The 24,752-nt window shown below is 46.1% G+C and overlaps 1 protein-coding gene across 8 annotated transcripts in view; it reads right to left on the bottom strand.

The window, feature by feature from the left end:
• The window catches only part of raraa (retinoic acid receptor, alpha a), a 150,260-nt gene that overhangs the window by 23,001 nt on the left and 102,507 nt on the right, over positions 1–24,752 (bottom strand). The window contains exon 1 of one of the 8 annotated variants that reach the window (XM_044337723.1): positions 19,511–20,686. The exons of the other annotated variants lie outside the window; for them this stretch is intronic. Within the exon in view, the coding sequence (XP_044193658.1) occupies positions 19,511–19,688 (178 nt within the window). The 5' untranslated portion in view covers positions 19,689–20,686. Of the gene's footprint in view, positions 1–19,510; positions 20,687–24,752 lie in introns of those variants that run through there. 8 annotated transcript variants of the gene reach the window in all.

Raw genomic sequence — 24,752 nt, forward strand, 5'->3', positions numbered from 1 at the left:
ACAGTTTTCAGCGCTCTTCTGCCTCTCTTGATGTGGACTGATTACGGCCATGCATTATTAGTGCGACCACGGAGCCGTTCATCCACGTTAAGGCTGCCTTCGTTAGAAACGCATAGCTAAACAGATGTGCCGCCCGCCCGCCCACACACACACACATAAAAATTGCATCCATGTCTACATGTACACAGGAAAGGAGCTTTTCCTAAAGCCATTAAAAAAAAAAAAGGCGGACACACACACACACACACACACACACACACACACACACAGAATGTACAGTCTTAATGAGAGCACCCATGGAAATCTGGGACACAAGGACAAGAGTCTGTGAGGGGGCTGGCGACTGTAATTAAATACAATGGCTGGCTTCTGGAGCCTTGTCAAGCTGAGGCATGGAGCAAAACAATGGCGGGCCTGTGGACGGAGAGGCAGAGAGGCTCAGTAGAGAGGACGGAGCTACTTAGCCCTTCAGCAGCCCTCACCCGGGCATTATTCAACACCAGCCTGCATCCAAGCTCTGATCAACACCAGCCATCACACAAGCCTGGCTATTGTGCGATCCGCAAAAAAAAAAAATCATACGCACAAACACTGGAAGAACTGACTCACACTAGCCTGGAGAGCTTCCCTCGATATCCTTGCAACATGTTAACGCTGGGAATGTGTGCGTTTGGCAAGGTTTCCCATCCAGAGCCTGCAAAGTCACCACTGCAGCTAATACTTGAGCTACAGCTAGATTATCATTTCTTTAGCCGAGAGAGGGCGAGCACATGTAGACATCAATACTCCCACACTTTGCTTGGGGGATACGGGCACAACCCTGAAAATAATGTTTTAATGAAAAACAGAAAGGATTTACTGATAAGGAATCTATTGTGTTTTGGTGGGAAGGTGAAACACAAACCACACGAACTGTATGGCAGCCGCGAACATTGTTAGCCAGACACAAGGCTGGATTCAAGTCTGCAGCCCGGCATGTTGTCAGACCAGTCCCAGAAGCGGGAATAAACAGCACAGTCCATCAGGTGTAACCAGTGAAAACAAAACCAGACACTGCTTTATACAAAACAGGAGAAGCCCTTTTAAAAAGGCGGTTTTGTGTGTAATGTCTGACCACTGGCTACAGCTGAAAACTAGCCTTTTGGTTACTCATATTTAGACTAACGTAAGCATTGATCCTGTTGAATTTAATCAATTACAAAAATGGGTCTAAACAATGTGTGAGTTGGCCATTTATTAACAAATACTCATCTCATAACACCGATTCTAAATATGTCAAATCTCCTCAATTTAATGTGATTAGATCTCTCCTTTGATATTCACATTCACAGACGAGTATTATGAAACACTCTACGTGTGTCTGTGTACACCCCCCAGATGTCTTAATAGCTTAATGTAGCGTGCCGTTCTCGAACTCGGAGCCAAAGCACCGGTGATTTAATTAAGTTCAAGTGTGAGTGGTTTGTAATGCCGTTCTTTGGATTCACTTTGCATACATCATGAGCCACAAGTGCACTTAGAGAGAAGCCGCGCCCCGTGCAGCCACATTCTCCATAGCCAATTACCGCATGACTAGACTTAAATGGACAAATATGCACGAGACACAAATGAAATCTATTCTGATGATGAACTAGTTGGAGCTGTAATACTGACAGTAGATAGCCTGGCTAACATCAGCACTTCAAAGGCATCAAGGCCAAAAAGACCACAGACCAACACACACACACACACACAATCACACACATACACACACACAAATACACAAGCCCACCGGCTATTATCAAGCCTCCAGACTTTGGGCTGTCTCGGCCCAGTGCTGCTGAGCAGTTCTTGAGGTTCAGTTCTAGGTTAGTCCTCTGAGATTTGATTACCTTCATCCCCACTGGTTACTGGGCCCAGCTGTGAAGCATATTAATGAGATTTCACCATCATTAGGGGGGAGCTAACTACATTAGCAGGCTGGCTGGTTGGCTGACTGGCTGGCTGGACTGCGGTGAAGAGAATTGTAGAAAATGAAGGCAGAGGGGATGGAGGAGAGGGAGAGGGAGGACTTTGACAGGGTCTTCCACTTTGTCGACTCCTACTCAATCATGGACCATTGTGTTTCTATTAGGTTATTTGGACACACACATGCACGCATACGCACACACACATACACACACACATGCTCGCCATGTGTGACATACATGGAAGAACATATAGAGGTCCATTTGTCTTTCCATGCAGCAAGAGAAGAGACATCAGACAGGCCACTTGTGCCACAGGCTGCTACATTAAGGCTTGCTTTGAAGTCTGCTTAAAATAATGAAGTGGGATGGGCAATGGAGCAGCCTCGGGGATAGAGACCATCTTGCAAAACCCTGGAAGTTGTAGGCCAATGTATCATGCAAGTTCATAAAAATGACTGGCAGCAACTTAAGAGCTTTTATGTGCAGTGAAACAGTCCAACAAGTGAGCAGAGAAGAGCATTAGTCAGGCACAGAGCTGGACTTTTTCTAAATATTCAGACTTTAATTCTGGTTTCCATGTCAGGAATGTGGGGAAGCAGCAGGGAAAACGATACACACACACACAAACACACACACATTAATACACACACACATACACACACACACACAGGGATGCTTTGTCAGCACTCTTCAATTACTGAAGGGGGAAATGGGACTATTTCCTTGCTTACAGGGAAATCCTGCCATTCTCTAACAAAGCGTCATAACAGCTCTCCGCTGAAAATGGATGGGTCTCCGTTCACTGCCTTCACACTGATTACCGACAGCAAAGCCACCAATGCCATCTGAATATGAGACGGGGGCGAGGGCGGGGGCGCGTGCGCGATCACACACACTGGAAGGCGTGCACAGGCTGACAGCTGTAAGGAGAGTGACAGTGGAGTGTGTTTGTGTTCAAACACAGAGTGCGAACAGTTATTGGATGGGAGAAGGGGAGGAATCTGGCGGCAGTGCAGACAGGCATAAGTGAAAACACACACACACACACACATACACACACAGGGGAAGGAGATCTTGTGGAGGTTAACATGGGGCAAGAGAGCAGACAGCTAGCCTCCCGCCTCCCACATTCACTGTAACTAAATCCAGCCTCTCCACCCCCGACTCCCGCCACTTTCACCTTCTTTCCTCTTATTCCTACCTGTCCCCATCACTGAGTTTGACATTCTTCTCCTCCTACTGCTCTCTACAACTTGTGTTATGCAAGGCAGGAAGTAAGAGGAAGTCCCCTTTCACTCCTTGAATCCTTCGGTCCATCCTTGCCAAAAATGATTCTTATAATTTAAGGGGGCCATGGATATTAGAATAAGCACACAGCTGACTTCTGACTACTGTCACCGAGAAAGAATACAACTGCACAAACAATCATACATACCCATCTGAAATAAACAATTCAGATTCCCATAAACATCTCAGGCAAGGTGTAAACAGTGTAAAGCTTATCAGTTATCACCACAAACACATTGTGGATTTGTCTTGCCTCTGTGGGCTGTACGTAAAACGGTCTAATATACGCATTTATCATTTGAGCCACAGCCAGCAAAAGGCCCAAACATAGTGCGCAACACGCCTGCAGATGCAAACAAATCGCAATGGATCACAGGTGAAGTTTTAGAGCATAGGCAACAGACGCAGCAAAAGACTAAATGAAATTATAGAAGTGTTTGTTAGGCTATTTGAGGCTGGCCATTTGTTACTGCTCTTACATCGTGCGTGTTCGTGCGGCGTACAAATGTGTGTGTGTGTTTCAGTGAGGGCGAGTAAGGAGGATTACTGAGGATCCCCCCTCCTAGGTTGTGCTCTACTTAAGCTGCTGCATGTTTATCTTGCAGTCTACCTTCTCAGTGTAGAAAAAAAAGAGAGAGAGAGAGAGAGAGAGAGAGAGAGAGAGAGAGAATGCATGGAGATACAGGGTGCTGTCACTAATAAGTCCCGAAGCAAAATAATGCAAACATACAACATCTGCATGTTACACAACACAACCATTCTAGGGGAAAAAAATCCAATTCTGACATTATATAGCGTTTCTAACAGAGTCATCATATATTTTTAATTCATACAGCTGACACCATGGTGGGTCTAGTGCAAAGGAAGGAGGGGTATGGATCAAGCTGGGAGCTTAATCTGATTCTAATATCATTTTCTGCACGGAATGACACATCACTTCCACTTAAGGGAGTATGGTGTGGTCCACATTTCAGAGAAATGACAGTCTGCTGTTTTGCAACCATTGCAGATATTCAAATTTTGCAGAGAGGGCAGAAATTGATGTGACAGTTCAGAGCTCTTACGTAGTGCGTTTGAAGGCTACACTGGCTCCGAGACCAAATTTTGATGGATAGCGCTCCAAATTGGGACCAAATAACTCCCCCATCTAGAGTGTTACAGCAAGAAAAACACACACATACGTGAGTGATAGATGAGGGTCCGAGCAGAGGCCGAAGGGCAAGGCGGTGCAGAGTAAGGAGTCTTTCTTGCCTGTTATGACGATCCCTGCTCAACACCAGGAAATGGTGGTGTTTGTCTTACGCCAAGAGTGGGGAAAACACCAGGTTGTGTTTAGCAGGGGTAATTAATGGTATCTTTACATCTGGGTGAGGTAGGGTGTGGGAGGTTGTACGGGTATATGTGAATATGTGGCACTATATCATGCGTTTTTTTCTGTTTGATTAGGAAGACACCCAACCTGCCTGTTTACACATTTGAATGCATGTCGTGTATGTACTGTATGTGTGTGCATGATAGCCTGTGCGTGTGAACGTCAGCATGTTCTTGTTTAGGACGGGCCTGGTTTTTATCAGCCCACCAGCCCCCACCATGTTCCAAAGCCCTCCTCCAGGGCCCCAAGATAACTTCCCTCTCCACGCTGCCAGGCCTCTGAAATAACAACACACCAGGTTTTCCTATCACTGCTGCCCCAGCAAATGGAGACGGAACTGAGAACATGTGTGGACAAACTAGTGCGCGGGGGAGGGCGACAGGGGGAGGGGCAGCGAGAGATTGAGCAGATGGCAAAGGTGAGGTCTATGGGGGCTAGACTTAAAGCAGCGACTTCATGTTAACCATAGTAGCTCTTCTGTGCTGCTGCTGCTGCTGCTGCTGCTACCACATGCTGGCCTTTGGTACAGTTATTTTTTAACATAATATAGAACAGAATGCGCCAAACTCCTACAACATAAATAAAATTCATAATCCTATAATCACTCAAATGTTTGTGGATCTACTTGTGCAAAAAAAAAAAAAAAAAAAAAAAAAAAAGCATCCAAAGACAACCATCTTGCCGGAGAGAGACCACAAGTTCCCTGGCAACAACGCTCCCCTGCAACCCTGAGTAACACGGTGTAACTCTACCCAGCAGCTGTCTAGGCCTGCTGACTGACAGTGGGACTATGTGAGTTGGCAGTTGCCCCGGGGTGACTGGAGATATTTGGCATGAGCTGATGGTGTGGGACATGGTGGTGGGCACAAGGGGGCAAAAGGCAGCCTGTATCGGCCAGCGGATGCCAGGATGTGGACAGGCACAGCAGTGTGTTTCAGCCGCCTGTAACACATGTCAGGCTAGGGTGTGGACTCGAACACTCCAAATATCCAATGTGAGAGTGTGTGCATTCTGAGCATACAGTTGCAACACGTCTGCTCTATTAGGATGCTTTGACACCCTGTGGTGTCGGCGCATATGTGCTTACCCCCCCCCCCGCCCCGCATGTTTGCATTACGGACAGCCTCAAAGCTTCGTCACAGCGAAGAGCTAAAGACAGGGAGTTTAACTTAACGGGAGGAGCAGGCCTATGATTAGCGAGCCTTTTCCGTGGCTAATCCACATGATGAATACAGGCAGTGTTTGCCCACACTTGATCCTCCATTGAACATTGAATCTATGTTTGCGAGATGATCACACGCATGTAGCAGCTGTATACAACCAGCTGAGCGATACGACTGACCCACATTAAGAAATGAAGGGAGGGCGAGAGAGCTGGGAGCAGGAAGAGTCAGGCTGTGAGACAGAAACAGGGGCTGATGAAGACAGAGAAGGAGGAGGAGGAGGAGGAGAGAGCATCTGAGGAGAAAGCAAACATTTCAAATGCAGGCCCCAAATAAAGCTGTGCATGCTGGAAGGTGTAACCACCGTGTAACCTCCCTTTGTCAACTCTCTCCTAGCAAATGAATACATCCTCCTTGAGTGACTTACGGCTGCGATACCTCATGACGCATAATTCAAACTCAAGGTCATCATTGTATCATAACATGAACACACAGGAGTGCAACCGCAGCCTTTTACAAACTGGTCTTTAATGTTACCACTCTGACTGTGAGAATGGCTTCATGAAACATTAAGCTTCTCTTTTTACAGAGTGCCTGCGCTGGTTAATTATAGAATTGTGCGTGAGTGGATGCCAGTGTGTGTGCTTTTTCCTCCTGCGATAACAAACTGCACTCATGCATACTAAGAGACAGGAGGGTGCCAAAACATGACCTGGGCCTAGCAAATCCAGAAGACTCGCTGTGTGGTCTAAATAACACCCAGTATGGATTACTTGCCTTTTTTTAAAAAAATATTAGTCATCTGGGCTGATGCTCTTCTCCAGAACCACTTAGAATAAGTGCAGCAGCCAAATAAGCTTCAAGTCCCTCTACTCCTGTAAAATCCAAGGTCAACGACATTACAAGCAACCAGTAATAAGGAGTGCAAGGGTCCTGAGACCTTAAAGTAATCAAAGAAGAAAGAAGAGCTGAGAAGGACATAAAATGGTTTAAAGTTGTGGGCACAAAGTATGTCTTTTAAGAACAATAATTGAGCGTAGTTGAACGATTTGGGACTGATGATTTTAAATAATGGGGGGATCATGAAGACATTTCTGCCTTTAGCATTAAAAAAAAAACAATCACAAGTGAAGAAACACTGGAAAAGGCATTTCATACACCATTATTCTGTCCACCAGCACTGAAAATACATCCTTACACATTAACCAGGCCCTATTCATCTTTATTGAGCTAAGTGTCACACACAGTGCCTCTCTGTGTTTGAAGGCCAAAGGACCTTCATGAATGCTTATGCTCGAGTGTTTGCTCTTCACTCACTCTAACAGAGAGGTTATCTGCCCATTGATACTCGCTAATCCAATGTGACTGGCAGCATTCAAGGCCCTCCGTTCTTAAGCGCATATTCAGTGGAGGAAACGGGTCATACATATGGAGGGAGGCAAAGGGCTATTTGCATTAGAGGGCTGAAAGTGGACTTGGAGAGGCCAGGAGGAGGTGGAAAAGAAAACAGAGGGGAACAAGGAGATCAAGAGAGAAGGGAGAAAAAGAAGAGGCTCATGAGGATCTGGGGAGGAGAAGAGAGGATCACCAGGGACAGGCTTTGTCATGTTAAACTGCCTCTCTCGACCCATGTTCTCCCTTTCCCCTCCTCTCTGCCTCTCCCTCGCTCTGTGGATAACACAATAGTCAATCACAGGGGAATAGATTACGAGGGTTTGATCTTCTCGACTTCAGAGCGGGAGCATGACAGTGGAAGTGGGGGAGAGGTCGCGAGTGCAGCGTGTGCGTGACTCGGTTGGATGAGAGGCGTGTGTTCAACGATGCTAAATAATGTGCCTTCTCACCAGGCCCTTTCTCTTAAAAAATCCAGAAACCCCATTTAGGTTTGTCACTTCGTGTACTCGTCAACATGAGTTAGAGCTAATAGTTAAACTCACTTGTAATTTACCTCCGCCTTCAAGCCCCAGCAGGCTATCGTGCATTCCTCTACTGTACATGACACCCATAATGACAACAGTTCCCTTCATAAATTAGCTCAAAGTACAAATGTCAGGGTTGGAGTTGAAAGCGTATTATTGCGCATGTAAATGGAGGCATTTGCAAGGGTGTGGACAAGAAGATGCAGCAAGCATGCCATTATCCTGTCACTGGTCTGTTAAAGAGCTCAATGACGCCGGAATCTGAGGGGGTTAGTAGGTCAGCAAAAGGGTCAAAATGGCCTTAAGACCTCTAGGAGACAGCTGACATATTTAGAATAGTCAGACGCAGAGGGGAACAAGCTACCTGGTAAGACAGAAACTAACAAAACAACCACTCTGGCTGTTTTGTAGGCCACCACACATGCAGAACATATTCTACAGATATGAAACTGTAGTCACTGATCAACTTGGCCACACATCTGACCAAAGACCAAAAATAAGGCGGCTATGAAAGATCACAGAGGTACCTTTAAACACTCGAGCCTCGATACTGCACGGCAAGCCACTGCTCTCCTGCTCATGCCCCCCCTAATGATGACTGATGATGACACACATTTGATTCAGTTGTCTGATGTGTAGTGTCAGGGGGCTCCTTAGTAGAAGATTTGGGCAGAGCGAGGGGAGAACGGGTGGGCGGGGAGAGGTAGACTCATTTGTCTTTAGTGTCTGCGCTAATGCCAAAAAAATTTAAAAAAATAAAAAGTGAGGTGCTTGTCGATAGCGCTGGGAGGTTCAGTTAGCTCTGTGCTTAGGAAAAATGGCTGATGAGAGCAGGCAGAGTCATCAAGGGAGCCCAGTGGGATGTTACTAGAATTTAATGAAGGACATGTTTAGCTTCCTCGGGTATGGGTTGTGCTTCTCTCTTCTCTCTGTGTCTGTATGTGTGTGTGTGTGTGTGTGTGTGTTGTCTGTGCCTCTGCAGACACTAATTTCCTGCATGGATCCCTGACCTTTCAATGTAGCCTGGAGGGAGCCATTTGATCATGGCACACACACACACATACACACACACACACAAACACACACCATTTCCTGTGATATGGCTGGCCACAAGTCAGTGGACTGGTTTAGAAAGACAACGTTGTTCTCTCCCTACGGTCAGTCTTTGTAAAAAAAAGGAGGTTTTTAACATAGAATACAGCATAAATACATTTTTTGACAGAGGTATTGGTCTGGCGCGTTCTCAGAAACAGCAGCCTGTACAGAAATAACGGCAGAGCTAAAAAACATGGCAGGCTTATGTGCACAGGAGCAACACAACACTTCAAAAAATGCCATTGATGTAAAGGTTTAATGTTAATGTTTTGTTTTGCAGATGTGATCATCTACAACTCAGCCAGAGACGATAATCACTTGTACGCATAAGAATGTCTCTCCTTGCCTGAGTCTCCATAAAATGTGTCAAAAATACCGGTGAAAAAATAAAGGATATGTATGTTTGCACACATGGATTATGGTTTGCAGCATGTGTGCGCACTAGTAAGCACGCCTGCCAAAAACAATGAGTGGGAGTAACCTGAGCCGAGCCCTCAGGTGAGCCTGGTGTTAATGCTTCCACTTCTCCCTCCTGTCCTCTTTCCCTCTGGGGTCCAGTTAACCCCGGCTGGCCTCTGTCGACTGCTCCGTCTCTCGGCCTCGTGACCCGGGCCTCATTATGACCCTTGGGGTGACTGCGTGCCGTTTATTGTGACCCAGTTCCACTACAAGTAGGAATGCACGCCTCTCCCAGTTAACTCCGTCCATTAAGCTAAGTGGGGCCCATCAATTATTCAATAGTTTCCAATGTATAATTCAAGGGATATGGGGGACTGTCATGAATAGCGACACACACAGGTGAGGACAGAGCACAGTGCTTTCAATTCTCGATTGCCTTATTACATATATGTAAGCCGACTTGTTCAGTGTGATGAGAGGGAAGTTGGGATGCCGCAACAACGCTAATGTCAACATGTGATGAATAAGTAAGCAGCAGGGTGTAAGAAAGTGGATAAACAATTAGATCAGATTAGATGACCAGGAAAATGAGGAGACGGGAGAGTTACAGGAAGAGAGGGCTGCCAGAGGGATGGTGAGAAAACAAAGTGATACACAGCAAGAGACTGTCACAGAAGAGATGCCAGGAAAGCCGTGTCAAGTGAAACAAGTGTTAAGAGTGAAAATGGAGGTAGCATAGTGAGAAAATGAAACGTGTGAAAAGAGGAACAGAAAGGGATATTGCGTTTATTTTTGTGCTTCTGTCTTGATTTATAAATCACAGTGGATTGAAAACTGAAGAGAGAGGAAGAAGAGAGGAAAATTAGGGCAGCGCATTAAAAGTGAGAGAAGGCAGCTTTACAGTGCTACCCCACCCCCCCACCCCACCCCCCCTCTCCGCTGCTCTCCCCGCTGTGTAGGCGTGGGTCCTGGGGGAGCCACCGATGTTAATACAGTTATTAAGCCTCTCCACTGAAGCCTGCTCCACCTCCTCAACCCTCAGCATCAAGGAGCTCTCTGCCTGCCAGGCAGCGGGCAAGCTCGCTTGCTTCCACAATGAGATCAAACAGTCCCAAGTAGGCCAGCTCAGGGGAAGCCGGTGATGGAGCTACCCGCTGAGCAGTGAGGGCAGGTGGGGTTGGGTATGTCAAGCCCAAGGAGCATCCCAGCAGGCTTTAGAGAAGGGGGGGGTGGGAGAGTATGCTTCAACCTTGCAGCGGTTCCTCCTTCCCTTCCTCCTCCTTTTAAGTCAGCTGACCAAGATTCCCATGCATCTCTTCCTGGTGTTGGGGATTACAGCCATGAAAGGCTTTAGCAAGCATATGTGCAAGAGCGGATTTCTTTTCCTTTCTAGCTTCGAGATGTATGTAGCTATGGAGGTTGATTAGAGGTGAGAAGTGTGCGGGGAAGATGGAGCTGGGTGGCCAAGTTAGCGAGGAGCGCTGTAGGCTAGACTTTCATGTGCAGCGAGGAAAGCCCTCTTCTCTCAGGAACATGGCTGGTCACCACTGCAGCAGAGGGACATGTGTGTAGGTGCATGTGTCTAATCGCTGCATTACATCCAATCCATAATTCATACCTGGGAGGGAAGATTAGTGTTGCCATTCTTGCCTGTAGCCAGAAGGAGCAAATTTGGGCAGCCATGCAGATTGCACGCAAGGTACTTGGTAAAAAGCATCCTAGTTGCCATCCATCTGCCCCGCACTGTTTAACACCTCTATAGCCCAAATGGCTTCATTTCAAGGAAGCTGAAAATGCAATGAGGCTGGACAGTGGAAATAGGTTTTTCCAAGACAACTGGGCCACACACATTAAGGTTATTTAAAAAAAAAAAAAAAAAAAAAAAAAAATTGCTGAAAAAACTGAGAGCATACATGGGGCTTTTGTCTCATGACGCCTGATAGGAATGGATAAAGAGATGGACAAGATAAAGACAAATGCTGTAATGTGCTAAATAGGACGGAGATATAGGTCATTCTGTACCAGACTCAATTTGCAAACGCTGGCCTGTTGGCAGCCATTGGATGCAGGCCAAGTCTCCATCAGTCGCACTAGAAAACTAATAATATCAAGTCACCCAGCCAAGTCTCTCTCTCTCTCTGTCAGTTGTCTCCCTTCACTTATTTCCTTGTTCTCTTCCTTTTTGTTCAGAGGAGAAAAGGGCAAAAATCCAGAGGCCAAAAATGACATTAAACCCCCTGAAAGGCTCCACAGAGATTATTGTTTGAAAATGCCAGCTCTCCCGGAGCCCCCCCTTCCTCTCCTGATGCCTGAGATCTCTCTCTCTCTCTCTCGCTCTCTCTCTCTCTCTCTGTCTCCCCTTCCCTCCCTCTCGTTTTCTTTCAGCCAAGAGGTGCTGACAGCCCAGACACAATAATCCAGCTCAATTGTGGAACCGCCACGGTGGCAGCAGTGCTGTGCAAAAGGTTTCCCACGTATGGCGCGAGGGCAAAGCAGGGTGTCACGTCGTGGCTGTGGCACAAAACAACACCGCTACAAGCATCAGGGCCGGTCACCAGTTACTATGGGGTGCCGTGCTGTGCGACTTGACAACTCTGGTTCAAACTGTTGTCACCTTTTACATTAGTCAGCTCTCTGGCTGGAGCAGAGATGGAGAGGGGGAGAAAGCGCTGGCTATCAAAAGGCTCTTCTCCCTCTGATTTTATTTCAACAAAGCACAGTGGTGGTTTCCACTCTGATCACATTGCTCTAATTTAGAGACGCCAAACAAAAAGGTGCGTATGTGTGAGCGCAAATGGCACGAAATTCTTGAGAGTAAAAACGGAGGATCTGTGATTTGTGAGCAAAGGCAAAAGCAAAAAAGAACAACCGTGAAAGAACAACCAAATAAATAATTTAGTCTCCTGCATCATATCCATGAGCAGAATTGGTGAACAAATGCCCCTCTTCATCCCTCTCTTTCCTACCCTGCCTTGGTTTTTTTAGCGACTATAAAAAGCTTTCCTCAGGTTACTGTTAAAAATCCCGTGGAATAACAGAATGTACCCTCTCCGTTCTAAGTGCCGCATTGCTGCATATTTCCCTATCAGCCCACCCATTTTCCTAAATCTGAAGGAACATCCGGGCCGGAAGGACAGTTGAAAAGACAGACTGGGAATGAGGAATAGAGAAAAAACATTTATGTGTCTAGTTTCATCCAGAATGGAGGGCTCATGTCATCCTCAAGGCTTTTTCTCATTTTCTCACCCATTGCATTGTCTCTGGGTATGAAATGTTCAGAAAAAGAGCACCAGCAGGCCTTCAACTTAACCCTACGAGGGCTCTTGGCAAATGAACTAACAGCAAAGAGGGCTGTGACATGGCTATTTTTCACAGAACAATGATTGCTCCTCAGCATCTGACAAGAGCACTTAATTATTGTGATATCTACCGAGCAACTATCTCGCTCTCTCAGCCAAGGTACTTCACTAACAATGGCCCAGATAAGACACTACAGGTCGCCCCAAAGGTTAGACAATACGTCTCTATGAAATGAAGGGCCTGCTTGATATCGGAATACCTCCCTTTTAACACACAGTGGCTCTATTCATAAACAGGATCCAGTTGTTTCTCTTTCACCTCTCTTAACCTACACGTGTTCAGAGCTGCTCAGCTACAGGGCATCTCTTGGCTCACACAATGCTAATATCACAAACAGGGTTACAGGGAACAAGCGGCCTGTAACCTGAGCATGCTTGCCTCCTTCAGTTGAACATGCTGTCCTATCCATCACCATCCAACACTACACTCTTCCCTTCCCACCTCCGCCGCACTGTTGGCAGTCTATTTCATCCCGGTCCCAGGTGGGCCTTTAAGAGTCAAATGTCAGAGGCCGGGCTCCAAACAGACACGTAATGAATATGAAATGATTCAGAAGGGCTGTGGGAAAGAGAAGAGAGTGGCGTCCAGACAGGCCGAGCTCCTCTGTCACCAAATGGGTGCTGGGTTGAGCCAGGCTGAGCTGGTCTGGGCCGGGATGATATGAGAGAGAAGCAGAGAGATGATACACAATATGGATATCTAAAGTTACTTAAGAAAGAAGCCTCCATAAATCAAAACATACAGAAAGGACTTGTCTTCCTCCAAATTCGCCCTGTGCGAGTCCTGAGGGCCTGTTAAAGACACCGACACCGGCAACAAAGCGAGGCAAATAAGGACTCCAGTTATTAACCGCAATGAGATCATCTGAAACACTGAGGCATCTCTTCTATCTTAGGAGCAGGACTGCTAGCTTATTAAAAGCACAACAGTAGCCGAGGGGACTTTGTTTTTGTGTGCGCAAATAAATAAGAATAAGTTTGAGTGATTCAGCACTCTCTCTTCTTTCTTGCATAAAACACAAACATGAGCTGGGGCAGAGTGTGCTCTCTTGCGCCTTAGTTAACAACGCTGACTGAGACAGCAGCAACACGGTGCTATTTTTTTACCCAGACAGCAGGAGAACTGCCAGGCTCTTGTATTTTTAGCACACTAACCTCTACCCTATTTTCTTGACTGCCCCACTCTCTAAATAGGAGGGCATTCCATTGTGGTGTGTGTATGTATGTATGTGTGTGTGTGTGAACTACTTGAGGTGTACACAGTTGTCATCCATGTGATGTTAACACAGATCCCCAGAGGGAGACTGAGGATGAGTGTGTTGGTGGAAGCAGCGGCCCTATGCTTTGGCCTGGAGCTAGTGGCCTGAGAGGAAGCGTGGCTGACTGCACAGGAGAGGCTGAGGCAGGCAGTGGCCCTCCGCAACTGATGAAACAAGGCAACATTCCATGTAATCACTCTATATATAGCGGATGCTGGAAAAAGGGGGGTTTGGAGGGCAGGAAATCTTGTAAAATATGAGGAAAAATTAGGGCAGGCGAGCATTAAAGATTAATCGTGACACTGACTGCCCGGCTCAGGCTTGCCATGCGGAGAATGCCACCATGGAGATGGGAAACAGAGAGGGAGAGAGAGATAAAGTGGGAGAGAGAAAGGAGACACTTTGGGAATGAAAATGCCTCGCAGATGAATTCTGGGGTGATGAATGTCCCTGGTTCAATACCCAGATGAATTTATGTGTGTTCCATTATGAGAGGGTGGGGATGAAACATGGAGATAGGGGCAGAGAGATGGGAAGGAGTGAGAGAGAGAGAGAGAGAGAGAGAGAGAGAGAGAGAGAGAGAGAGACCTCTCTCAATGTGCTGGTGAGCTAGCCATGCAGAGCCCATTGCGAACAAGCCATCTGTAGAGATAAGTAAAGAAGTGATTACAACAGGCCCAGCTCAATTTCTGACAGTTGACGCTTGACTGCACCCGTAGAGCCGAATTGATTTAAATGAAGAACCTATGAATATTTTAGAGGGTAGAAACCCCCTTTAACCTGAACTGTTTCGATCTCCCTCCCACCCCTGTATATATATGTGTGTGTGTGTGTGTGGAATATGTGTGTGTGTGTGTGTAACAGGACAGACACAGGGGAGAATGTAATTATTGATAGTGAGATTACGGTCCTATTGTCACAATGTCTGCAATCAGCTGCCTTCTTTAAGCCCTGATGAATCAATGACACTGCCTGGATCTTTTCTGTCTGCTCTGCTTTGTTCATCAAAGTGGGCTTTGCAGAGTACACCAACCCTTGTTTGGGGATTTAGCGTCAAACCAAACTGGTGTACACTACTCTCTGACTGATGCCTCCGGCTAATTCTCTCTACAAACAAGCTAGGGCCCATCGGTGGGTCTGAGCGTGTGTTTGTGTGCACAAAGGAAAAAAAAAATGCCTGCACAAAATATGCTGAATTTCTGACATACTCAATATGGAATGACGCTGCAAAATGCCACCGCCGGGAGAAATTAAAGGTTGCCAGTCAGCTGTAGCATTGTTTGTGTGTGTCCAAAAGCCAGTTTCTCTGCCAGTGTTCAAGGTGATGGACCACACCCACTCGTTACACCTTCAAAAAAATGACAGAAACTATGGGCACTGTCACAAAAAAAATAAAATAAAATAAAATAATAAACATGTATCCCTGTTGCTCTTGGTAACCTTGCAGCGTGGTGAACATCCCATTCTGAGGGCATCTCTATAAAAAGGGCAGCAACAGCTTTGAAGGTTGGTGGCAAGGTGCCGTTTTGGGAGCGAGTGATGGCAGGTTGTGAAATGCTGCCCTGCGGCTTTTCCCAGGAGAGCAGAAGCGGCGGTGTTGAACTCCCTTCACCCCTTTGCCATTACAAACATACCTTGATGACAAAATGTGTTATTGATGTTCACCTGAAGGTGAAAGCAGCAGGCGTGTTTCTGTGGACATACTGATCTCGCTCCCTCTCTCTCCCTCTCACACACACACACACACACACACACACACACACACACACACACACACACACACACACACTAACACACACACAGTGATGATCAGGCTACTAAATCACTGTCGCCATTGGCTGAAAGGGGGTTAGGCAGACGTGGCGCAATATGGAGCCTGCTTGACGCTCTCCCTTTCCAGGAAGAACAGGGGACCTTGTCTGAATGCTGTCCATCTATCCTGCCAGTTCCATCATCGTCAGGATCATCAATGCCCCAGGAGGAAAGGCCCATTCTCTCATCAGTGTGTCCGTGTGCGTGGACATAAAAGAGCATGCAGAAGATATTATAAGGCTCAGGGACTTGGCACTGACATAAAGGTCAAACACTGCAGTTCAGGAATATTAACGTCTGGGATTTGCATTACTGCTTTATGTCAATAAAGTCTCAAGTTGTAATTTTGCTTAAGTTGTAAGCAGCTTTGCCAAGAAACCCTGAGTGGATTGATCAAGAAAATAAATTTAGTACTTTATGTTCTGCAATTATAGATGACCCCTTTCTCCAGCTGTTTATGACAGCAAAAGCCCTTCAATGTCAGAAACTGACAGTACTTCAGCCAATTCTGTTTAGGGACAGGACGAGCCGCTCTCTGTTTATGCTCTTTTGTTCATGTTTATTCCCAATTCTCTGCATACACTTGCCAAATAAAATGTGCATTTATAAATAAAGGGGGGGGAGGAAGTGATCTTCACAGCTCTTTTGCAAGGCCAGCACCAATCTGCTGGCCAGCATAAAGTCCAAACACATTACCCACAGTTTTCCATGTTGCTGCTTAACAGCACAAAAAATTAAGGACGCGTTGCTGCGTTGTCTGATGCTGCAGTCTCTCAGAAAGCCAAACATGAGACCACATGGGTTTGCACTCCACCAGCGAAGCTCAAACTTTCTTGCTTTCCTCTCTTCAGAAAAAAAAAAAAAAAAAATCCAGTCCAACTAACCTCCCCCTTCATCATCGCCCAAAATTGCTCCTGCTCTTACAGTCTGTTGCACCGAAAAACAATAAAATACCATCTGTTTTTTCTTGGGCCTCGTCTCCTGCTAGGCAAAAGGACTTCCGCACTTAAATACCACATGAGTCAGATTAAGCTGCCAGTCACTTGCCCCTCAGACACACAGCGTTCATGTCCAATAGCCCACTCGGCAGCCCCAGCCCTCAGAAGACAAACTAGCCAAAGCTTCGCCCCTTCTCTCTGCCTCGTCTACTCTCTCTGGAAATCCCTGGTGACCGCTTTCTTTCGTACTGTGGACAGCCTGGGAAAAAAAACAAAAGAGCAAGAAGCCTATGGGCTGGTGAGCTTTTGAGCCCACCATGCAATCCCCCTTTCCTTCATACCCCCCATTTTTTTTAGTGTGTGACAGTCATGTGAACAAGGCCATGCACATTCTTTCATGCATGAGCCCATAATTGCTGTAAGCATTCTGACAGGCACTCAGTGAAAAATCAAGTGTGTTTAATCTGCAAGACCAGAGCTTTTTTTTTTTTTTTCACCATAAAGACTCAGCATTGTTGCTCTGCATATAACCAGATTACAAGTGACTAGCTGACACTAGCCTGTGACTCAGCAAACCTGCGCTGACAGCAGCTGGATGGAAACAGTCGAATAACTTAAGTGGCAGTCTGCATCTTTTAAAAAAAAACTAATAACATCAGGGATGAAGCGTCCATATGATCTGGATTTGTGCCCAGCCACTTAATGGGTCCAGGAGGCCGTTTTAGGCCAGATTCACTTCAGCGAAGATGTCACTGAGTGCACTCTTAGAGCCAGAGAGCTCGTCTGTGAAGCCTATAATGAATAGTTAGAGCCAGTGTGGAGAGGTTGAAAAAACAGAAGACCAAAAAGGGGAAAAAAAAAACTGAGGGGGGTAAAAAAAACTCCACCCGCAATCTGTTTCCAAACCCACGTGCAGAGGATAACATACCGAGAGACTACAGTCTGTGAAGTTTGTATTTGAAAAAAAAAAAAAAAAGAAGAAAAAAAAAAAAGTGCAGAAACAGATAAAGCCAGCAGATGTTTTTGGGATTGTCTCGTGCTTTTGAGCCTGGCTGGTTTGGATTCCTGCTCGAGAGCGGGAGGCGAAGAGAGAAATCTTGCTCTGTTTTGTCTGTTGTGTTTTCTACCCCTATGATCCAATAAACCTCCGAGCCACGTGATGACACTAACGGATGTTGCGCCTCTCTACTCTACACCCCCACCCCCACCGCTCCTCGGTTGTGCACTAAATTTTTTATTACATTCAAGCAGTAAGGCAAAGAGCAGCTATGCTACCCCCCACTCACTCACTCACCCACCCACCCACACACACACACACACACACACACTCCCCCTGCAACTCCTCCGTTGAGCAAAACAATGTGGAGTCGAGTAAGGGATCAGAGGTCTTTTCCTGGGCCAAACCCCCACAGTCTGCCTCAGATAAGCTCACATGGTTTGAATCAATGCTGCCACTAGAGCTTTAGTGGGCCAATTCGATAAATACTATCAAGCTCGCTTGGATATCTGCTTTGAAAAATGTATGTGAATTGTCCTTGTAGTCGGGAGGCATTTCTAATCTCATCTGACTTGGTGAAAACAAGCTGTGAAAAAGACGAAAGAGAGAGAGAGAGGAGCAACATCGCAAACAGAACTGTTTTTCAATGTGTTTGTTGTTTCTGCCAAACATTAAAAATTCTTGTTTAAATTTCCCTTTGTCGTGTGTTTCTATAGTCTTGAGACGAGGAGGAAATTGGCCCTTAAGAGCCTGTGGAGATTCCTGCCTTTTTACGCTCCTTCAGCTGTGAAAGACAACAGAGCTATCTCTTCTATAAAGGCCTGCTCCAGCTTTGTGCAGAGCAGCTCCTTTGAGGTAAAGAATGGGACGGGACTCTGTGATACTTTGTTGTTTGCAATTTAACTCTCTCTTATTAAGGCAGATACAGTATCAATAAACTAAAAAACCTCCCATGCGAACCCCCCCTCCAAGAAAGCTACTACATCCAACACACACAGACACACACACACAATCACTAAAGTCTCGCTGAGATTTTAAAAGCTCTATGAGACACTGCCATGCTATTTATAGACATGGCAGAAAGCCTGTCATCCTCACTCAATGGCACATAGGACAACAAGCATTCATTCCTGGGTGCATTTATCACGATTTAAATATTTATTCTAACGTTTATGCTCTCACAGAAAACGTTAGGATATTGAGATAAATACATAAAACTCTAATGTTAGAAAAAAAAAAGCACACTTTGTTCTAATGTTTCCCCAGCTTTACTAAATATAAACCACAGGTCAAAATACTTTTAAATGAGTTCGGGGACTTATTGGAACATTCATCAGAGAGGACTGTCCAGTTTAAGGCCAGTGTTGCTCAGGAACTGTGGCCTTGTGGGTGCAGCTATCCAGATTACCAGAGGAACGTACGAGAGGGATAACACTGGCAGGAAAAGTTTGATCTGATTAATGCTGGCATGACTTCCAAAAAAAAAAAAACCCTTGTTTACATGAAGTGCATATTTCAGGAACGCGAAAGCTTTGGATAACGTGGCCTGGATCAGAGCGCCGCAGTCTCGCCAAGGGTTTTCTCAGAGAAAAATAACCCAACCTGGACGCATACTGAGGCAGAGAAGAGAGAGAGAGAGAAGCCGAAAGTGGGTCAAGTATATATAATGCAGTTATGAAGCTGTCAACATGCAACGCTGTTTGCCGCATTTTATGTGGTTTCAATTATTTAAATAATAAAGTCTGGAGACGCATAGATAAAAGGTCTTATAATAACGATTTTTGTCGCGAGTGTGGGTGAGATAATAAAATCATGAAAAAAAATAGAAAACGCGACATTTATATGGGCTATAAATACACACACAGACACACACACACACACATATATATATATAAACATGGTGGCTTCAACTTCCTCCTAATAAGTGAAATGAAGTTGAAGAGGCAGGAAAAGGCACCTACAGTGATTGGAGCCGTTCCAGTGCTGGTTCCTGATGGACGTGCTGTAGGGATGGGGCGCTCCGGGCACCAGTCCTTTCTCTGGGATCAAGCATCCTCTGCTCTGGTTGTAGTAATCCATCATTAAAAACGGGTTCGGGCTGGGATTCAGTCCCACAACGTCCACACTCTCATACATCATACGAAGCAGGACGAAAGCGGGGGATTATTATCAAAAAACGAACTATTGTCGCGCACTTAGGGGGCAGGATCACACGAGCCTTGTGGTGCTCAGCTCGCCACCGGCGGAGGTAGAAACTGAAGGGGGCCAAACGGGGGGAAAAAACTGCATTAAAATCGAAGGAAAAGTGATACATCCAAACACAGTGGGGACATCTCAGTATTTGGCATCTTCTGTTTGGTTTTTTTTTGGGCGCTGTATTGATCGAAAACCACACCGAGGAGTGAATCAGTGCCTCAAATAGCCTAGTCGGCTGCGCTCAATTTGAAAACATAATTTAAAAGAGCAGTCTGCATGGTGTCCGGCGCAGGAGCACGGCTTAGAATATGCACAAATAATAATAAAAATAATAATAAAAAAAAATAAATCGACCCGAATAACTTCAGCAGAATATATAGGTCCTGTCGGCCTTGCTCAAACAGAGAGCAACATTTGAGGCTGTATCCACACCACAGAGAGGAAAAATAAGCCGAATAAAATCCCAAGAAAGGAGAACACAAATCTCCTAAATCCGTGTCGGTAACACAGGGAAATTATCGATGGGATGAAGACGCAAATATCAAGAGAGGAAATCCCTTCTAGTTGCAGTTTGTCCTTTTGGTTTCGGTCGGTTGTCCCGTTTGCGCCCGCCGTGGGTGGACTCCTGTCAGCCCCGTGAATGAACCGGTGTCCCTCCGTGCGCTACAGCAACCGGCGGCTTCCCCTCGATCAGACGCTGCTCTCTAATATCCAGGTTCGCGTGAAACATGCAGCACCGCCTTGTTTGTATTTGGAGAGAGAAGCTTGAATCATTCCCACACCGAATCCTGCTACTATCATGTTCTGCACAAATGTGACACGGCACAGCAGCTGAGGGCTTTGGCTCCACCTCCGCCAGGCTCTTTTTCTTTTTTTTCCTCTCTCTCTCTCTCTCTCTCTCTCTCTCTCTCTCTCTTTCTCCCCTCGGTCTCTTTTCATGCGTTGCTCCTCCTACGTTTAACCCCTTCAGGGACGTCACCATGGATCTCCCTCTCTCTCCCTCTCTCCAAACATCGACCCTGCATGGGACTGTGTGAAGGGGGGAGCCCGCCGCCCTCCCTCAAATTTAGGTGCGGGGGGCTTTAAATAGAAATGTATTTGAGGACGTGATTAAGTTATATAAGCTCAGTAATGAGTCTTTCATATCTTTACAGGGAGTTCATGGACATAATGAGTGCTGCACCACACTGTATCTCTCCTCTTTTTTCCTGGAAGTTCCCGTCTATGTTCTCACTCTTCATTTGGGCTCCTCCTTCCAACTAATTTGACCCTTTCCCCCATGCTCTCATCAGTCCCTACCCTCCGATTTTTTCTTCTCCCCCAGCCGCTGTCTCCCTAATTTGCCTAATGCTATGCGCCTGAACTTTTCCTGAACCCAGGGAAGTAGGCAGCCTCACCTCCTGGTGACCCACTGGCTGACTCGGATTCGCCTCTCTGGCTCGCTCTCATCCCACATTATTCAAGGTTTCCCACCTTGTACACTCAGTGTAACACCATTACACTTTTCCTCAAGTGCTGCCCGGAGAGGCGCCTCACTTTCCCTCCAGCACACATAAAAGTAACAAAAGTGGCAAAGTCACTGAGTCAAGGTAAGTGACACTTCACTTTTGTCACAGTGTAGTTAAAGTCCAGGAAGTTGTTTTGCTCCAGAGTTACATCACCTCCCTAATAAAAATGTTACTCCACCTTTATGCTGCAACATTCCATGCAACATTGTTGCAACTTGTTATGCAAACATGTGTCATGTGTCATCTGCAGGCCTCCGGTCTGTGCCAAGGCTATCGCAGCACGGCTACAAACAAAGGTGTGAATATTTCCTCTTCAAAGTCAGGTGATGCAAATATCAGTGCTGAAAAAGCAGAGCGAAGTCCAACAAACACAAACATCACCGGTCTATGTTGACAGGGAAAACTGAGCTTTTCAAAAACACTGATTGTCATGTGATCTGGAGTACAGCTGCTGGCTCAAATTGCCTGTGTATGCTCACTGGCAAAGATTAAGGCCAAGCACCCGCTAGTCATCATGTTGTTGGGGGGCATTTCACATTACACATGTATCTTTTTATAAATTTGACTGGCCAGAGTGAAAATCTGGCTCATTTAACCTCACACAGTCAAAGACAACATATGAAAATATTAAGCCTGTTTCATTATAATTGGGACGTTCCAGACGAGGTCAAAGGAGAGAAGACTGAGCTGCTGATTCTTAAAACTTGTTGTTGACAGAAAAATCACGCTGTCCCTTCCTGTTGGCCAGTGGAAACATGGGCTTAAGCAATTTTCTACTACTCTGGTGTTTTAGTGAGGATGTGAAACATGAAAAAATGACGTGAAAATTAAATGAAAATGAAACAGAAAACCTTTGATACATAAACAGCCTTTTTCGAACATATCCACATTAATATGGACGTAGTCAAAAAAAAAAACAAAAAAAACCTGTGTGAATTGTGTTGTAAACTACACCACTGCCTGAACAATACCTCTCCTCCCCCCACTTTCCCTGCACCTGAGCCACAGGCCACAGCTGGGTCTGACCAACACGGTTTTTGAGAGGGATTATCTGCATGGAGCCTGGCAGGGGGGCTTGGCCTGCTCCGCCCCTACTGACTGTGACACTTATTTAATGCAGGCCCCAGTGTGTTTACCCTGCCTGATAAGAGCCCGATGTGCAGGCCTGGGCCACGGCGACCCCTTGCCTGCACTGATAGCGCAGCCACACATTCCTTGACAGGATTAGCCCTATGAGTAATGGCTGTCAGAAAATGCTAATTTTTCCAGGCTCTGTTTTCTTCTGCAAGAGGAGAGCATTCATCCTCGGGTAATACCCTGTGATTGCATAGAACAAGCTAAGAGATAACAGATTGTTGATCATTGCTTATAACAGAGAGGGAGGGAAAAATACAAGATTAGACCTGAAAAAAAGTCGTTTTCCCACAGCCTCTAACATTTATTTTTAAACTAAAAAAAATCACTTTGTCATGCTTAAAAAGAAGTGAATATATCCAGGCATATAATGAGGAGAGAGAAAGGGAAATAGGGACAGTAGACAGTTGGGGAAATGGGTGCACGTCAAGGGAGAAATGAGCGCTGGTTTAGTTTCAGATGGTGTCCGATCTGTACTGCTGTGCTGTCCTTTTTTTGACCAGAGTCGATGTGAAACTGACATATGCATACACGTAATATGTGCGCAAGTGCTTGGATACAAACTCAACAACCGGTGCCATGCATGGCGGAGAAATAAAGGTGGTCAGTGGTCTTTATTGCATCTTAACGACTGTGTATCGACCAAAGTAGAAAGAAAATAAGAGCCACAAGAGGTTCAGCCTACATTAAAACAGCAGTCCAGGTGGCTGTTCTTGTTCTCTCAATAAGCGCCACACTCCTGAGTGCATGGAAAAGTACTCTGGCTCAGAGCAAAGCCAGAGAGAATGAGATTGTGTCTCAATCTCCTCAATCGTCACTGAGAGGCGAGTCTCGCTTGTGTGGCTTGGACTTGCATAAAGTCCAAGCAAACCGACGGAGGGGCCTGATTAAAGCACCAATCAGACATGGAGGCCTCACAGAAATAGATGGTTATGTAACTGCAAATAATAGAGGGACACCACGAGCGGTAAACATAGCATCCTTGATTTGGAGCAAAGCTGGAACTGAGAGTCCGGTGGAGAAATGGGGGAGGGAGAAGGGGGGGGGGGGGGAGAGAGAGGGAAGAAGGGTTTTTAGGAGGGAATTCAAAGAGTTTTATGAGCGAAGGCGGAGAGGAGATTGCTGGCTGGACCTTGAGGGTGTCAAGCTATTTTTACTGCCCCCACTCTCCTCCTTTCTTCAGCCCAATCAGGGGTGTTAGGAAGCTGTAAAGAGTGTTCCCCTTGCCATCCCCCCCCCCCTCACCCCCAAGGAGATGAGCCGACAGGTTAGAACAAACAATAGGTCGTTATGTCATTTGGATTATTGTGTGTGGTAAAAAAGAGGAGGAAGAGCGCCTTCTTCTCTGCAAACGCACAAACCCGAGCTCACAGTGGCTGAGCGGATCTCGGTTGAGCTAATGAGCCAGAGTTTGTGTTAAATGTTCAGCAGATTCTGGAGAGGATCCATCAACATCTGCAATCAGCTGTCCCCTGACTCTTGTGTTCCTGCACACTGGAGATCCTTTTTTTTTTTTCCTCCATGGCTATGAACACTTCCTGCACAGTGTGTACTTTACTGGAGTGGACAAATCTAAACAGAACGAAATCAAATTGTCAAAAAGTCATGAAAAAGCAGGCTGAGCTCTGGTTGGCCTGGAGACACTAAACAGAGTAAAAGGCTTAGGAAAAAACAGATCAGACCTGCCGTATCGCTCGGACAACACTTGGCTTGGGTAAAAGCCATCTCCTGACAAGATAAGGCCAGACATGTTTGAGTTAGAATGGCCCGGGACTAATTTTAGAGTTCCTGTCTGCCTTAGCGGCTACTACACACACACACACACAGGCACTCATGCTACACCTCCCCCCCGAGCTCTCCTGCACATGTGCCAGCAGATGGCTAATGCCCAGACGATAAAGAAGTTTGGGGCAAGCCTCGGCAAAGCTTTCTATCTTTCTTAAATCTTTCCAGCAACCTAATAAAGCAGCACAGCGGGGAGAGACGAGGAGAGAAATACAGAGGGGAAGCACTTTGAGGAGTTGAAATGTGTCCTAATTCGGGAGGCAACAAGAGACAGTAAGATAGTGATTGCGTCTGTCCAGGTCTCTGTCACGCTGTGGGGTAAAACATGCTGTCTGCCTCTCAGCAGCATTATCCCACGACTGATGATCAGCACCATAATCCACCCCCACCCCCACCACTGGCATGGTCCCAGCAACCAACTTCCTCATGCCACTCGCTTACCAGGATCGCATCACCCATCAATACGTGTCTGTTTATCTGTGTGTGCGTGCGCCTTGGTGCATGTTTAAGTCTACCCGAAACTCCACGAACCTGTCTGTTACAACTCCGCTCCCTTTGCTGCCATTACGGTTTCTGTGTG

This window comes from Thunnus albacares, chromosome 20 (genome assembly GCF_914725855.1).
Source record: "Thunnus albacares chromosome 20, fThuAlb1.1, whole genome shotgun sequence".
Classification (NCBI taxonomy): domain Eukaryota; kingdom Metazoa; phylum Chordata; class Actinopteri; order Scombriformes; family Scombridae; genus Thunnus; species Thunnus albacares.